The sequence below is a fragment of the Suncus etruscus genome, chromosome 8 (genome assembly GCF_024139225.1).
Source record: "Suncus etruscus isolate mSunEtr1 chromosome 8, mSunEtr1.pri.cur, whole genome shotgun sequence".
In the NCBI taxonomy this organism is placed as follows: domain Eukaryota; kingdom Metazoa; phylum Chordata; class Mammalia; order Eulipotyphla; family Soricidae; genus Suncus; species Suncus etruscus.
In genome coordinates this window covers 110,154,929-110,171,911 of record NC_064855.1, presented here as the reverse complement: position 1 = coordinate 110,171,911, position 16,983 = coordinate 110,154,929, and the positions used below count along the sequence as shown (strand labels likewise).

At 43.0% G+C, this 16,983-nt stretch overlaps 1 protein-coding gene across 2 annotated transcripts in view; it reads right to left on the bottom strand.

The window, feature by feature from the left end:
* GPR180 (G protein-coupled receptor 180) overlaps positions 1-13,622 on the bottom strand; it is a 37,221-nt gene extending 23,599 nt beyond the window's left edge. For both annotated transcript variants that reach the window (XR_007498258.1, XM_049778706.1), the window contains exons 1-2: positions 13,417-13,622; positions 9,342-9,500 (exon numbers count right to left, since the gene is read on the bottom strand). Coding sequence is in view for 1 of the 2 variants with exons in the window: in XM_049778706.1 (XP_049634663.1) it covers positions 9,342-9,500; positions 13,417-13,564 (307 nt within the window). In the remaining variant the exon portion in view is untranslated. The remainder of the gene's footprint in view (positions 1-9,341; positions 9,501-13,416) is intronic.
* Positions 13,623-16,983: the final 3,361 nt, after the last annotated feature.

The window sequence follows — 16,983 nt, the reverse complement described above, 5'->3', positions numbered from 1 at the left end:
AGGCATTATGACTAAAATTTGCACTGGCGAATTCCTTCAAAATATCTTTTGGGCCTGGAGAGATAGCACAGCAGCATTTTCCTTGCAAGCAGCTGATCCAGGACCAAAGGTGGTTGGTTCGAATCCCGGTGTCCCATATGGTCCCCCGTGCCTGCCAGGAGCTATTTCTTTTTTTTTTTTTTTTTTTTTTGATAAACAAGTTTTTTTTATTGTAAGAATTTATTCAAGAGACAAAATTGATTAACATAAAATTGATATAATAATAATACATGTAAGTCAAAGAAAGTTTCTGATTAAAAACATATTTTTTCCATAATGGCTTACATATCTTTCACAGTAGTATTTTAGGTACATATTAACATTGAGTCAGGGGAATGCCCATCACCAACTATGTCCTCCCCCCATTCCAGTTCCCTTTCTACAACCCATATACCCCACCATCACTCCCCAGGCTGCTAGAGTAGGTGGACCCTTCTTTGTTTGGCTTACTATTAGTGATCACATATCTGTTTGGTCCTGGAACCCTCCCTTGTTTCCCCTTCTATTTAAGAGGCAGAGCTAGAAAAATCGAGGTATGTGGTTTTGTTTGAAGGCAAGAAAAGCAATAGAATGGGGTACAAAATAAGAGGAAAAAAAAGAAGTCAAAAGTCAAATACGCTGAAAATGGGCTGAGTCTCTCTAGAGGCTTCCAACCTCAGTTTGAGAGAGGATGTGAAAAAGGTAATTGAAATACCACAATACAGAAAAAATTATTGAATTAAATAACCGGTGAGCACTACAGCAATAAAGATAGGCACCACACAATAGTCTCGGTTCTGAAATCAACTCATGCTCGAGTGCAAAAAAAAAGAGAAAGACAAGACAAAATAAAATAAAATAATATTGGAGACATCAACCGTAATCTCCACACCAAAATAAAGACGTCAAAAATCGATCAATCGATAAATAAACATGTGGAAAAGTGATTGTTTTGTGCTTTTTTTCTCCTTTTCTTTATCCCCCTGCATAGGCACAGTAACTATTGGGGTTATTTTAGACCCCTCTAAAATAAACAAGTTTTTTTTTTAATTTTTATTTTGATCATAGTGGCTTACATATTGTTGACAATGATATTTTAGGTACATATTTACATAAAATCAGGGGGGATTCCCATCACCAAATTGTCCTCCCTACACCTCCGTTTTTGTCCTACCACCCATATCCTCTTCCCTCACCCCCAGGGTAGCTAGAATATGTGGTCTCCTCTGTATCTAGCCTACTGCATAGTAGTCTTGCACCTGTTTGGTCCTGGTGTCTCCCTTGTTTCCCCCTCTAATTGGGGGGGCAGGACTAGCTAGTTCAAGTTACGTGGTTTTAGCCAGGAGCTATTTCTGAGCAGATAGCCAGGAGTAACCCCTGAGCACAGCCGGGGTGTGACCCAAAAACAAAAACAAAACAAAACAAAAAACAAACAAAATATCTTTTTCCCAAATTCCTTTTCTAATTGGCTATTCATTAAGAAGGTGGGTAAAGTAGAATAAGAGAGAGAACAGTGTGGGGCCGGAGAGATAGCATGGAGGTAAAGTGTTTGCCTTGCATGCAGAAGATCGGTGGTTCGAATCCTGGCATCTCATATGGTCCTCCAAGCCTGCCAGGAGCAATTTCTGAGCATAGAACCAGGAGTAACCCCTGAGTGCTACTGGGTATGACCCAAAAACCAAAAAAAAAAAAAAAAAAAAAGAGAGAGAGTTTACTGAGCCAGGCCTACCACACAGAGAAGCAATGGGGGTGGGAGGGCTCCTAAGTGTTAGGAGCCGCCAGATCTGTGCCAGATCTGTGTCTGAATCGGGGCCTCGCTTCTCAGCTTTCGTGTGGCCTTGGACCAACTACAGTAAGTGAGGACACTTGCTCTCTTCGCCTATAAAATGAAGTTGACACTTAAAGAGCTCAAATGAGACTGAGTCACATACGAACTCTCTGGGGCCTTTCTCATAGGAGTTGCTGGATAAGGGGTAATTTTCCTTTTTCTTTAAAACTGTGCATTGGTAGAACAGAGGTGAGCACATCAGCTTTCCTTTCTTCAGAGCAAAGCAAAGCAAAACAAAACAAAAAGAATCCCTTATTATCCCAATAAAGGATTCTCAGCCCGAGCTCATTCTGCTCCCTACTGAGGTATTTCAAAAATGTGGCGTTTCATTTTTGTCAAGGAAGTTGAGTAGGGGAAAGAGAGACTGTAGCAGGGGCTAAGATTTGTGCATGGGACCAGGCTCAGTTCAAGCCCCAGCCCAGACAGAACCATGATAACCTCCTGAGGACCACTAGGTCTCAGTCAGTCTGTCTGTCTGTCTGTCTGCCTGTCTTTCCCTCTCACTCTCCCCCCTACACAAATGAAATTAAATAAAAATTGAGGAGATGTGGGGCCCGAGCATAGGGCAGTAGGGCGTTGGCTTTGCACATGGCTGACCCAGGACATCCCATATGGTTCCTGAGCCTGGAGCAATTTCTGAGTGCAGAGCCAGGAGGAACCCCTGAGCGTCACCAGGTGTTTTTGTTGTTGTTGTTGTTTTCCAGAAGATGCAACACAAGGGCAAATCTCAGAGAACAAAGTCCAAAGATGTGCAGGCATTGGTTGCACTGGACTTTCAACTTTTCTGCATGACTCAATATTTTCCTAAGAAAAGGTTGGGAACAGGGCCAGAGTAATAGTATAGTAGGTAACTGTCTTGCATACAGCCAATCAGAGTTTGATCCCTGATACCCAGTATGGTTCCATAAGTCTGTCAGGAGTGATCCTTGAGCACTAAATCAGGAGTAAACCCTGAGCATTGCCAGGAGTGGCCCAAAATTTAAAAGAAAAAAAAAAGGCTGGAAATTGCCAGAGAGAATTCAGTGTTAAGGCACTCCCCTTACATGCAGCCAACTCTGATTTGCTACCTGGCTCCCGACACTGTCCCCACTACTGCCAGGGCTCACTCCTGAGCACAGAGCCAAGAATAGTCAGTCACTGATTAATTGCTGGGTGTGTTCCCCCCCCCAAAAAAAAGCACAAATAATTTCTATAGAGTTGGGGAAATGCAGTCTGTGGTTGTTTTATAAAAGAGACACACATATCTATTCAGGATTCAAACCTGAATATAATATATGGAAGTTTTCGTGAATTGCTACTTTAAATGAACTTACGGACACTACGTAGTGGTGCCTTTCATTCATGCCTTATACTTTGTACAACTTCCAGAAAGCGAGTGCAGTAAATACCCTTCAACTAGGTGCATGATCAATGAAGGCCTCTGAAACAGTGCAGTTTGCAATTCTGCCTTCCGCACCTCATTACTTAAAGTCTTTGCTCTGCTTCTACTGTCACTTGCACTTTTTCTTTTTCAGCTAAAACAATGCAAAAATCACCCATTGTATTTCCACCCACATGCTTCCTGATAGTTCCTTTTCAATGTGGCCTTTGCATCAGGGAGAAACAAAAGTGTGAGGCAGGAGGGGATGTTACCTTCAGATTTTTTTTTTTTTTGTCTCGCTGCCCTATATTCAGGGAGCCTGGAAAACAAGACTCTTGACAATACTGTCTTCATTGTTTTGGAAACAAAAGACGCCAACACATTCTATGTAATTTGTACCTCAAAATATTAACAAAACTTGAATTGCAGAGAAGGGCACTGAATGGCTGTTTAATTACAGTAGGAAAAGAAATGAATGCCGCTAACTAAAATAGAGAGGCATTGAAACACTAACACCCTTACAAAATACACCTCTCATCTCTAAACAAGGTTTACAAACCACACCTATGTGGACAAAAAAGACTATATGCCTAGGATACAAACAAACAATGCTAAAGATGTTTGACATACAAAATCTGCTTTAAATCTTTTTTGCAATTATTTTTTATAAAGAGGCTCATTGATTTTAGTGAAACAACTTCTTTAAAGAGAGAAACAACTTTCTTTCAAAGACAATAATCGGGGCCAAAGATATAGCACAGCGGTAAGGCATTTGCCATGCATGCGGCTGACTGGGGAGGAACGTGGTTCATTCAATTCCTGGCATCCCATATGGGTCCCTCAGCCTGCCAGAGATGATTTCTATGTGCAGAGCCAGGAGTAACCCCTGAGTGCCACTGGGAGTGGCCCAGAAATGAGTCAGTCTTTAAATAAAACTAAATAAAGTTTTTTAGAAGAAAGAAAGCCATGTCCTGTCAAGTTAGACTTGACAAAGAAAGAAAAACAAGACAATAATCATTAAACACACCCACTATTATGAAATTGTTGGCAAAGAATAAAGGAAGACTGAAAAAATAATTTCTCGCATTTTAATTCTGGAAGAATGAGTCAGGCAACATTTGACACTATAGAGCTTTTCAAATCTGTATATCTTTTCATAGTTCATAGCCCTGCTTCGGTTCCATAAAGCAGTAGGGCAAAGTTAATGAATTCATTACCAAGGAAGGAAAAGGTCATTAATTCTTAAGTCTCAGTAATGGCAAGGAAATGAGAACTATTTCTACAAGGAATTACTATAAAAATGTGGAGCTGGGTCGATGTCATAAATTGAAGGATATGTGTTTGTTTCCATGTCAGAGCTCCAAAGAATAATGGACTAAAAATATGGCAATTAAGATTTTTCTCCAGCTGGACTTGGAGGACCAGAGAGAGAGAGAGTTCAATGGGCGGAAGCTCGTGCTTGGCATGTGGGAAACTCCCTGGGCTTGGATCGGCCACACTGCATGGTCCCCTGAGCACCAGCAAGGAAGGAGCCTTCCCCACCCCCCCAGCTCTAGACTGGGTGTAGTGACAAAACACTGCTGAATATGAACAAAGTTACAAAAATATTTACATATATATGTCATATATGTATAGAGAGAGGAGATTTTGTTGTTAGAAATGAATTTATGAGCTATGAGTTTATAAAAAGTTATGAAAAAGAGTTATAAAAGAGTTTATAAGCTAAAAGTGATATGCATGATATAAATTCCATATCTATAAAATGGATAGATTTTATTTCTAGACCCAAGCTTTTTTTTTTTTTTTTATTTGGCTTTTGTGTTTTTGTTTTTAGGGCCATCAGGCAATGCTCAGGGGTTAATCCTGAATCTGTGCTCAGGAATTACTCTAGGCAGTGCTGGGGGGGGAGGCATATGGATACTGAAGATCAAACTCAGGTCTGCCCCTTCCAAGACCAGTGCCCTGCTCACTATACTAACATCAGCACCCTCAGGTCCCAAGTTTTATTTTGTTTTGTTTTGTTTTTTGGCCACACCCAGCAGTGCTCAGGGGTTACTCCTGACTCCATACTCAGAAATCGCTCCAGGCAGGCTCGGGGACTATATGGGATGCTGGGATTTGAACCAATGACCTTCTGCATGAAAGGCAAATGCTATCTCTCCGGCCCCTAAACTTCTTTTTTGTTTGTTATTTTGTTTTTTGGGTCATTCCCAGCAGCACTCAGGGGTTACTCCTAGATCTATGCTCAGAAATCGCTTCCTGGCTGGCTCAGGGGATCATATGGGATGCTGGGATTCGAACTACTGTCCTTCTGCATGCAAGGCAAACACCCTACCTTCATGCTATCTCTCCGGCAGGTCCCAAGTTTTAACCTAACAGTCAGTGACTCAAAAATTCCAAGCTTCTGGGGGCCGAAGGGGTAGCGCAGAGATAGGGCATTTGCCTTGTATGACCCAAGACGGATTGCAGTTCGATCCCCCAGAGTCCCATATGGTCCCCTGAGCCAGGAGCAATTTCTGAGTGCATGGCCAGGAGTAACCTGAGTGTCACTGGTGTAGAAAAAAAAAATTCCAAGCTTCTGTTCCATTAATTCCAAAGAATAACCACTACACCCAACAGAAGAGAGAGTAAAGAAAAAAGATGAAAGAAACAGCGAGAGATTTTACTCAAATCCATCTGCAGGGTGACGTCACAGCTCTCCTCCTCACAAAAGTACTGGCCCTCTAAAAGGCTCACAGATTCCTTGTGCTGCAAAGGAACAGTGTCGGCAGCAGGATGACGAGTTTGGGCTTCAGATCACCCAAAATGAGTCTCAGTGTAGCAGTCTTCCATCACCCTATGTGGTCTCCCTATAACCATGAACAGGTTTGGTTTTTAGGTTTTTATTAAATATTTGGATTTGAGCCTTACCCCATGACGTTCCAGCCTCTGTTCTCAGGAATCAATCCTGATGGTGGTGCTCAGAGGACTATATGGGATGCTGTGGATCAAACCCAGGTTGGTTGTGTGCAGGGTGAGCAACAGACCTGTTGTGCTATTACTAGAGCACTGTAACAGTGAGTTCTGAGACTGAAACTTACATGTATAAAAAACTGATTTTGCTAAGGACTGCAGCGATAGCACAGTGGTAGAGTGTTTGCCTTGCATGTGACTGAAACTGGATGGGCCTGAATTTGATTCTTGTTTTTTTTTTTGGTTTTTGGTTTTTGGGCCACACCCGGTGGTGCTCAGGGGTTACTCCTGGCTCTCTGCTCAGAAATAGCTCCTGGCAGGCACGGGGGACCATATGGGACACCGGGATTTGAACCAATCACCTTTGGTCCTGGATCGGTTTCTTGCAAGGCAAACACCGCTGTGCTACCTCTCCAGGCCCTGAGTTTGACTTTTGGCATCCCATATGGTCCCCCGAGCCTGCCAAGAGCAATTTCTTAGTGCAGAGCCAGGAGTAACCCAAGTGCTGCCAGGTGTGGCCCAAAAAACCAAAATCAGGGGCTGGAGCAATAGCACAGAGCTAAGATGTTTGCTTTGCATATGGCCAACAAAGATGGACCCCGGGTTTGAATCCCAAAATCCCATCTGGTCCCCTGAGCCTGCCTGGAGTGATTTCTGAGCACAGAGCCTGGAGTAACCCATGAGCGCCACCAGGTGTGACCCCAAAATCAAGCCAAAAAAAACCCTCAAAAAACAAAACAAAACAAAAATTGCTAGTGTATATGGTATGTGATACAATAGTGGCCATGTGCTACAAAGAAACAAATTGAGTTCTCTAGTTCATGCTTTAGGATGCTGCAATAAGTTTTTATCAGAGGATTAGAAACACTTCCCAAATACATACAATGTGACAACATATCAAGCCCCCTAAAAACCAAGCATTAAGTTGGATGACCATTCATTCATTGTACAAAAAGTAAATGCTTTTTTGCGTTAGTTTTTGGGCCACCGTGGCAGTACTTAGGGGTCATTCCTGGCTCAAGGGACCATAGGAATGCCAGGGATCAAACCCAGGTGGGCCTCCCACAAGACAATCTACCTGCTGCATAAGCACCTGTGGCTCCCTCAAGTTAAGTTCTTTAATCCAGCACAAAGGAACGACGAATTCTCAGAGTAACTGCATAACTGACATTCCTGATAATCACCACAATTGCATCTTCACATTTATTCACATTGGTCTCATTGGCCCAGGTCAAGAACCTCACTTGAAGGGCGCAGAAAGCTGTCAGCAAGTTGGTCCCTGATTCAGCATGTGTGCTAACCATGAAGGCTGAGTGAATGGCTGAGTGAGGAGACTAGAATGGCCTAAGAATCACCACTGATTTTTAGAATGAATAAATTAAATGCAAAGAGGTAACCAGGCTGAGTGCCAGGGGCAAAGTGCCAGGGCACTAAAAACTCAACTCGAGAAAAGAGCCAACCAGGGGAAAGAAGGGGCCAAGAATGCCTGTCAAGACCCAAAGAGTAAAAAGAAAATATTTCTAGAACACTAGAAATCCTGGGTGGATAAGGGGGACAGAGCTGAGAGGACATTGGGGGAGGACATGGGCTAGGCAGGCTCTGAGGGGCAGGCGAAGGGGGCCCAGCTCGCCTTCCTGCAGAGAGCAGAGGGAAGTACTCAGGTGAGGAGGGAATGAAGGCCTCTGATCCCAACAGTCCTAGAAAAATGGCTCCAGGGACAGCACAGGTCGAGGGCAGCCCAGAGGAACGCAGCAAGGTTGCGGGATGAGAGGAAAAGGGGCCCGAGAGATAGCACAGCAGTAGGGCGTCTTGCACACTGCCGACTTGGAACAAACCTGGTTCGATCCACGGCATCCCATACAGTCCCCTGAGCCTGCCAGGAGCAATTTCTGAGTGCAGAGATAGGAGTAACCCCTATCTCTGTGGGGTGTGGGTCACGGGGTGTGGCTCAAAAAACAACAACAAAAATGTAGCAACTGAGAAAAATGAGGCAACTGAGACAACACATGCTTAGTGCTTAGCTTGGTGCAAACACATAATAAGCAGCCAGATATGGTTAGCATTCCCTCCAAGCTGCCTCAGAGCTAAAACATTATCTATCATAAGGGTATGACTTCTGTAGATGGGGGAAGGGGGCAGTGACTAAAAGCAGCTGGCCTGCAAATGTCATGAGTTCATGAGGTCATGAGTTCAATCCCCAGTGCCACCCACATACAATAGAGATAGTTTTAGTGTTTAATTTCTACAGCACTAGAGGTATTGAGCATCTCAAAAAATATGTGGGGGCTTGTAGCACAGCAGAAGGGCATTTGCCTTGCATGTTGTTGACCTGGGACAAACCCGAGTTTGATCCCCAGCATCCCACCCAGATGGTCCCCGAGACAGCTAGGAGCCATTTCTTAGCTCAGAGCCAGGAGTAATCCCTGAGCACCACCTGGTAAGATCCAACCCTCTTCCACAAAAAATAAATAAAAAATAAAAATGTGAGCACTGTGGCCAAGGAATGCAGTCCTAGGGAGCACTGCTGCCAGCTCTGCCTGAGCACTACATGAACTGAGGTGCAAACCCCCTTGAGGATGTGAGCAAGTACTTCAAACTACAACACGGGGCACTCAAAGGTCACAGGCAATTCTCCTAAACAAGTGCCTGGGTGAAGTTGGTCATCAAAAACTACAGTTACCTTGGGGGCCCGAGAGATTGCACAGTGGTAGGGTGTTTGCCTGGGAGGGAACTGGTTTGACTCCTGGCATCCTATATGATCCCCCAACCTGCCAGGGGCAATTTCTGAGTGCAGAGCCAAGAGTAGTCCCTGAGCACCACTCACTGGGGGGGGGGGGGGGGCAACCAACCAATCAATAAATAAATAAATAAAGTTTAAATAAAAAAAAATTACAGTTACCAAAGGAAAAGGAAGAGAAAAGTCAATCTCGTGGAAAATGCACCTTTATAAAACACAAGAGTGGAATTTTTTTCCCTGAAAATTTTGAACAACAAAAGAGGAAGGTTCTACCTTTTCATCAAGCAAAAATAGTTAAGTTTCCTGAAATGTTAACTTGAAACCTTCTAAACAAAATGTGACTAGAATGTGTACCAAAACTTCTTGGTATGGAATCATTATATGGGGGGGCAGAAATGTCTCTGATAATCAAAGGGAAAACAAATAAAATAAAAAGCTATACTCACTTGTTATTTGAGCTTTGGATAACGCTTCACTACAGCTATAACGCTTACTGTTTTCCTGTAGTTTTAGCCATTCCTGGGCTTGATACAAGTAGAGTTTAGCTTCTTTTTCAACAGCTACAGCTGGGTTGTTGATTCTGACACACAGAAGAGCATGGTCCCCTAGACATGGAAACAGAAAGAACCAACAATGAGCTGGAGTGATAGCACAGTAGTAGGGAGGGCGTTTGCCTTGCACGCTGCCAACCCTCGACGGACCCAGGTTCGATCCAGGGCATCCCATATGGTCCCCTGAGCCTGCCTGGAACATTTCTGAGCGTAGAACCAGGGGAACCCCTGAGCACTGCCAGATGTGCCTCCCTCTAAAGAAAGTACCAACAAGGTTGATCTGGCAATGGAGATGCCAAGGCAATTCAGCACACCTCAACCAAAATGGGAATTCGCGGAGCAGTGTTTTTTATTTTTTCCCCATTCTTACTGAACTAGGTAGATCAGGGGTCTTCAAATTCTATGGCCCGCGGGCCACATATTGTAATTATTCCCATTTTGTTTCTTCACTTCTAAAGATATATGCAGTGTGCATAGAAATTTGTTCATAATTTCTGTTTTCACTATAATCTGGCCCTCCAACAGTCTGAAGGACAGTGAACTGGCCCCCTGTTTAAAAAGTTTGAGGACCCTTGAGGTAGATCAATAGAACAAGCATTCCATTTAGGTTAAGTCAAGAGACTACTTATATCAATGATCCCAAGGAATGGATGGCCTTTCATAAAACTTTGGTTAATAATTGAGGTCATTTTGCTGTCTCTCAGGCTTCAATGCATTAGAATTTGGGGGCCTGACTTGATAGCCACTCAAGGTCTTAATATCTAGCCCTAAACTAGCTGAAGAAACTTTCCTCCCAAGTTTCTCCTGTTTTTGAATATAACACAGCTGTCAACATTAAAAAAAAGGGGGAGGGGAATAGAATAACAAAAACATTTAAATAAAGAAGTTTGGTGGAGATAGACATCTTTTTCACACCTGCTACGAAATGTGGGACCCTGTGACTTTTACAAAAGAACTTCGAGTAATACGTGTTTTAAGACTATGATAAAATGAGTCGGATACACACACCAACGATAGATAAATCCCTAAAGAACTGGGAAAAGTGAGCTGCCTTGAGCCAGAGGGTTTCTAAGTAAGAAATGTAGCAGGGGCCTGAACCATAGCACAGCAGTAGGACTTTTGCCTTTCACACGGCAGACAGAGGAATAACCTGGGTTTGATCCTTGGCATCCCATATGGTGCCCAGAGCCTGCCAGGAACAATTTCTGAGCACAGAGTTAGGAATAAGCCCTGAGTGCTACCAAGTGTGGCCCCAAACCCAAAACACAAAAACAAATGTAGCAGGGGTGATTTTTTTCACTTGAAGCTTGTACAATCTCTGCGGTGCAGGATTTTGGCACTATGGCGAGAGAAAGGAAGGGTAGCAGAGACACAGGACAACCTGCTTGGGAAAAGGTGTGAAAACGCAGTCCAGAAACATATGCAGTGATGCAAACCAGTGTTGTTGTCATTAGAAACAAATGAAAATAATTGGGACAATTTTGTCCACTGTTAGAATTATTAACTTGATTAAACGCTTGGAATAAAACCATAGTAATTGTGAAAGAATGCCCCCTACAAAAATGATATGGTCCTAAATTGACAGCAAGGCCACTGCATTTAGTATCTGAAATTGCATCCCGTTCATTGTGCTGACTTGTAACTCATAGAAAAGTGGTAAGAAGCCATTACTAAGCACATAGACTGTGTCAATAAACTTGGAGCACCACCACTGCTGGCTTTTGATTATATGTTTCTTCTGTGTTTTCATGTGATCATAATTGATTATCTAGGTCATTTATGTGGACTTGAGTCAAGACCATGTCAGAGCTTTGAATCTTCCCAGCCTGGATCCAGATTCTGTCTCAGAAGGTAACAATACATGTCATCCCTATCAAAACTCCGAACAGTGACAGTCACTTAGAAAACAAAAAATGTGACCTAAAAAATTAATAAAGCTCCAATTTCTTCATCCTTCATCTCAGAGTTTGACAACTGACTGCATGTCCTTTGCTTGGCAAATCTGAAAACTTCAAATTAAAAATTAATTCAGGTTACCAGGCCAGAGCAACAGCACAACAGATGGGGGGGGGGGGCGGGGGGGCTTGCCTGGCATGGGCCAACCCAGGTTTGATCTCCAGCCCAACATATGGTCCCCAAGTGCCTCTGGAAGAGATGCTTGAGCAGAGAGCCAGAAGTAAGTCATTCTACCAGTACAATTCCAAAAAAAACAAGCAAAGTTCCAGTTTCCTTCCTTAACCAATTTCATTATATCCCAATATTTATTTATTTATTTATTTTTGGTTTCTGTGTCACACCCACAGTGCTCAGGGGTTATTCCTGGCTCTTTGCTCAGAAATCGCTCCTGGAAGGCTCAGGGGACCATATGAGATGCCAGGAATCAAACTGGGGTCTGTCCTATGTTGACCACATGCAAGGCAAACACCCTACTGCTGTGCTATCTTTCCAGCCCCTCCAATCCTTTATATTCCTTTCCCACACCAAGAGAGCTTCACAATCTATGACCTTCTCCTAAGAATCCTCTCTAGGACAACATTCTCATTTCACATCTCTCAAAGGCTATGTCTGACATTGGTGGACTATGACATTGTTGATTATGGGGCTGGAATCTGTGTTAGAACATTCATTGTATGCCTGAAGCTCAACGATGTGCATCACTCTGCAAATCACCCGGCCAAAATAAGTCAAAATAAAATGAAATCTCTGAGTTGAGAAGCCTCACTCGGTCAAGGCAAACAGGAATCTGAATATAGTATGGTCAGAGTGAGAGTGGCCAACAGATTACAACTTTATGGCTACAGTCAGCACAACAAGAACTGCAAATTCATTTCTTGAATATTGATTTAAAGATGGGCTAGAAAAGAAAAACTACTAAATGATGCGGCGCTGACTTCAGCAAGCTCAGAGAATACAAATGCGGGACTTCCACCCACATGGATGTCTGCCCAGGGGAGGTTACTCTCATGAAACCCTGTTGTAGGATTTATCAAGATGTTTTATTGACCTTGCAAGTGGGTTTTACACTAACCGATAGCACGACAATGTTAAATAAGAGAAGTAGAATGCCTGTCTTGAATACAGAGGTGGGGGATGAGGGGGCCACTGGTGGTGGGAATGTTGCCCTGGTGAAGGGGGTTATTCTGTTTATGACTGAAACTCAACTACACACAGGGTGCTTAAATATTTATAATAAAAATGCTTAATTACTTCATCAACATATGTAACCTTGCACCAGAATCATGAGCTGTTATTTGTTTTAAAATGTTTTGTAGAACCATTTCTTAATTATAATAAAGGAGATCCTCTTAATAACTCGGAAATCAAACATACCTACTTATGAAAAGATTATGTTTTTAAATGAAGTTTCACTAGGAATTATTAAGAGCATATTATTAAATGTGTGCAATGTTTTGTCTATGAACTATGATGTAAAAATAACATTGTATTAATTATTTATAATAATAAAATTAAATAAAAATTGCTTTAAAAAAAGCACAAAACCCTGATATTAATACAACAAAATTAAAACCCTGGAGAGGCAATTCCTGGGCCTAAAACTGACAGATGTCATCACAGTCTATCTAGATGTTTCTGTCTCATCAGGGCTGAAGCCAATGGGTGCATCTTGGAGAGAATGATCCAGAAAGGAGGTAGGAGAACCAGCAGGTTAGGTGCAAAACGCAATGGCAATGGAGGTCGTGCATGGTGGGGCTTGGAGAGGGGCTGCAGACGAGTAAGTCTGGGGAGGAGCAGTTAAGTACAAGAGCTTGGCAATGAATGCACCCCACAACTGGTGGGTTTGGGCAGCCAGGGTGCTAGGGAGCTCCAGATGAGCTGGGTGATGGAAGAAATGTCTCGCCTGGCCTCCCAGGTCTCCAGCCACCCCTTCCCCTGCAAGCCAGCTTTTGGGGGAGCAGCCTCTCCCCAAAGCTGGGCTCCCCTCTCTGCACCCCAGCACCCCACCACGTACCATGGAATTCGAAGAGGCCTATGCTCTGGCCTTGGGCATCTCGGGCCGCTGCGCTGCTAAAGCTGCCCCGCAGGGTCTTCCCCTGGCTGCCCGGCGGCCACCAGCAGTAGCAGGTGAGGGCCACTGCCAGCAGCCGCAGCGCCCCCATTCCCGCCTCCCGCGCCGCACCCCAAATCCCCGGGCTCACAACCGACTGCGGCCGCTGGTCCCACGTCGGCAGCCGGAGAGGGGCGGAGCCCTCCGCCACGAGCTCATTCTCTCCACCAATAGAAAACTGGAGGAGGCGGGCCCTACGGCGAGCCTCGTCCAATCACGTCCCGGAAAGTGAGCTAGTTCCCGCCCCTTTATGGATCCTAGGGAAGATGTGGCTTCAGGTTACAGAGGGGTGAGCGCACTCCCGGCCAGTGCGCATGCGTCGGATGCTGCTGGGCCAGGTGTGGCTGCTGGAAGCCAGTGGGGACCCCCAAGAAGTAGTTAACCAGCGCCAAGCTTTTGGGGTTCAGTGCAAAGGCCCTCAAAGACCTGGATCCTATTGCACATCTCCAGTGCCATCTTAAATTTTTGTTATTTTTTTTGGCCACACCCAGTGGTGCTTAGGACTTAAATGGCTCTGCTGCACTCAGGAGTCACTCCTTGCAGTGCTCAATGGCAGTGTTTTTCAACCTTTTTTTTATTTTTTTGTGCAGTCACACTATTTTCATGAAAAAAATATCACGAGGCACACCACCATTAGAAAATGTTTAAAAAAATGAACTCTATGCCTGTATTAACTATATATATAAAGTAATTCTCTTGAATAGGAATCCAATAAACACAAAGACATTATTTTATAATTATTTTATCATGAAATAATAAATGATGATAATGATTTGGTCTATTTGTGAGCCGAAGCCGCATGTAACGATTGGAATTGGAATTTTTCCCACGGCACACCAGACAATATCTCACGGCACATTAGTGTGCTGTGGCACAGTGGTTGAAAAATGCTCTCTAGGGACTATATGGGGTGCCAAGGATCGACCCCAGTTTGTCCCATAGCAGGGCAAGCACCCTACATACTGTACTCTAGCTCCAACTTGTCATTCTTTTAGACACTTGTTGTATGGGCCTGGTTTATTCTGTTGGTGTCTCTGGGGTCTTACAGCTGATTGAATATTCCCTCTTAGGTTCCTTGTCTTTTTGAATTCAATTTCTTAGTTTATAACTATGCCAGACAGTGGGCATCAAAGCAACCCTCCAAATTACTTATCTTTTTGCATTGAAGGAATTCAGTGATCACCCTCCTATCACCTACCTCTAATCTAAATTTTCACCCACTGAAAGCTTTGGGAAATGCATGTGACAGCAGCCCTTCCCTCCCCAGGCTTTTTCCATTGCCTTTAGAACACAAGTTGCAATTTAGATCAGGGCTTTCAAATGCCCAGTTTGGACTTCTTCCTGCCTCAGGTTCAGTTCACCAATCACTCTACTTCTCACCTCTGTACTTAGAGCCTTTTGCAAATTCCTCAAGCTAAATATTTCTGCTTATCTTTCCACTAGCCTTCCATTGCATCTCCATTTCCTATTGTATGTCACTTATTCAGGACACTTTATTAAAATGACTTTCTTGAAGCTCCAACACTGTGTTAGATGCCTCTAGAACTTGTATTAGATGTCCCTAGCTGCCCAACCACATTCTTCTAACATTTCTAATGAGTCAGTGAAATTCCTCATTATATTCTAATTCCAGCTGTTCAGAGACTAGTCTTGATGAAGTAGAAGTTAACATTTTTTGTAATGAATTCATGGATTTTATTTTCATTTGCTAACAAGCTTTTATTCCCATAAGAAATTTCTCACTAGGGGCTGGAGTGATAACACAGTGGTAGGGCATTGCCTTGCAAGTGATGACCCGGATGAACATGGGTTCAATCCCTAGCATCCCATATCCCTAAGCATGCCAGAAGCAATTTCTGAATGCAGAGGCTATGCCCCCCACACACAAAATAAAGGAATTTTTCACTGTGTAGTGAAATAAATCTGAGGGAATAGTGCTATCACTTTTCTGGGGGATTCTATATCTCTAACTGACCAGATATAAATTGGAGGTGGTATTTGAAGATTTTTTAAGTTATATATTTAACATTGTAATAGCAATTCATATGACTTGGGAGAAAATTATAGGCAAAGTGTATGAAGTAAAAAATACAAGTCCTTACTTCTATGTTTTCTTTTTCATACCTAGTATCCAAAGTTAGTTCCTTTTATAATTAGAGGTGGTTCCTTTGAGACATAAATTTACAGAAATATGTGGTATTTTCAAAACAAAGCGTACAAGTAAACTTAGTTCTATTGAAGAAGAAAAAACACTGATCATGCGTAGATTTTGAATGCTGTTAAGTCTTGTATCTTGTTAGCAGTTCTGTCTTTCTTATTAAAGTCATTGATTTGTTTTGGTTTGCGTTTCATTTGTTTGGTTTTGGGTCACATCTAGGTGGTCAGGGGGTATTCCTGGCTCAATGCTCAGAGATCACTCGTAGTGGTGTTCAGGGGACCATATGGAATGCCAGGGATTGAAACGGAGTCAGCCATGTGCAAAGCAAGTGCCTTTCACACTTTACTTTCTTGCCCTATTTTTGATTTGCTATGTATGGCAAATCACAGTTTATCAAACATGATCACCAGTAAATACATGTTATAAAAATCCAGGAAGCAAATACACTATGTTAACCTTTCAGTCTCATTTTAAATCCCAGGAGGAAGAAATTAACCTTAGGTGAGTTAACTATCCCTCCTGGCATCGACCTAGGGTAGTTCTCTTGGGGAGAACTGTGTGGGCAGAACAGATAGTACAGTGAGGAAGGCACTTGCCATGCATACAGCTGACCCCGATATGGCTCTGGGAACACTACCAGGAGTGATTACTGAGTTCAGGGCTCCGAGTAAACCCTAAGCACAGCCAGGTATGTCCCCAAAGACATGACAAACAAAAGAACATCTAATGGTCTAGTTAGATAAAATGATAAATATTTACTATAATATCTTTTTTGTCTCTGTTCTGTTTTTAATAAAGTAATTTTTTAATTTTAAATGAAGAAAAATAGTTTTAGTTAAAGAATTTTACTTAAAGAATTATGGAAACTGGGGGCTGGAGCAATAGCACAGCAGTAGGGTGTTTGCCTTGCATGCAGCTTACCCAGAACAAATGCAGATTCGATCCCAGGCATATCATATGGTCCCCCAAGCCAGGAGCGATTTCTGAGCACAGAGCCAGGAGTAACCCCTGAACGTTGCTAGGTGTGGACCAAAATGAAAACAAAAACAAAACAAAATCACAGAGGAAAAAAAGAGCTGAGAGTACCAATGTCAGGTTACAATATGGACCAATGTCCAGGGACAAGAATGAGCTCGAAATTATTATTTTTAATCCTTATTACATTATTAATATTACTATTATTATTATTTAGTGAAGCAAGCTAGTTTTTATTTGTGTGTGTGGTTTCTGGTTCACACTGGCAGTGCTCAGGGGTTACTCCTGGCTTCATGCTCAGAAATTGCTCCTGTCAGGCATGGGGGACCATATGGGAC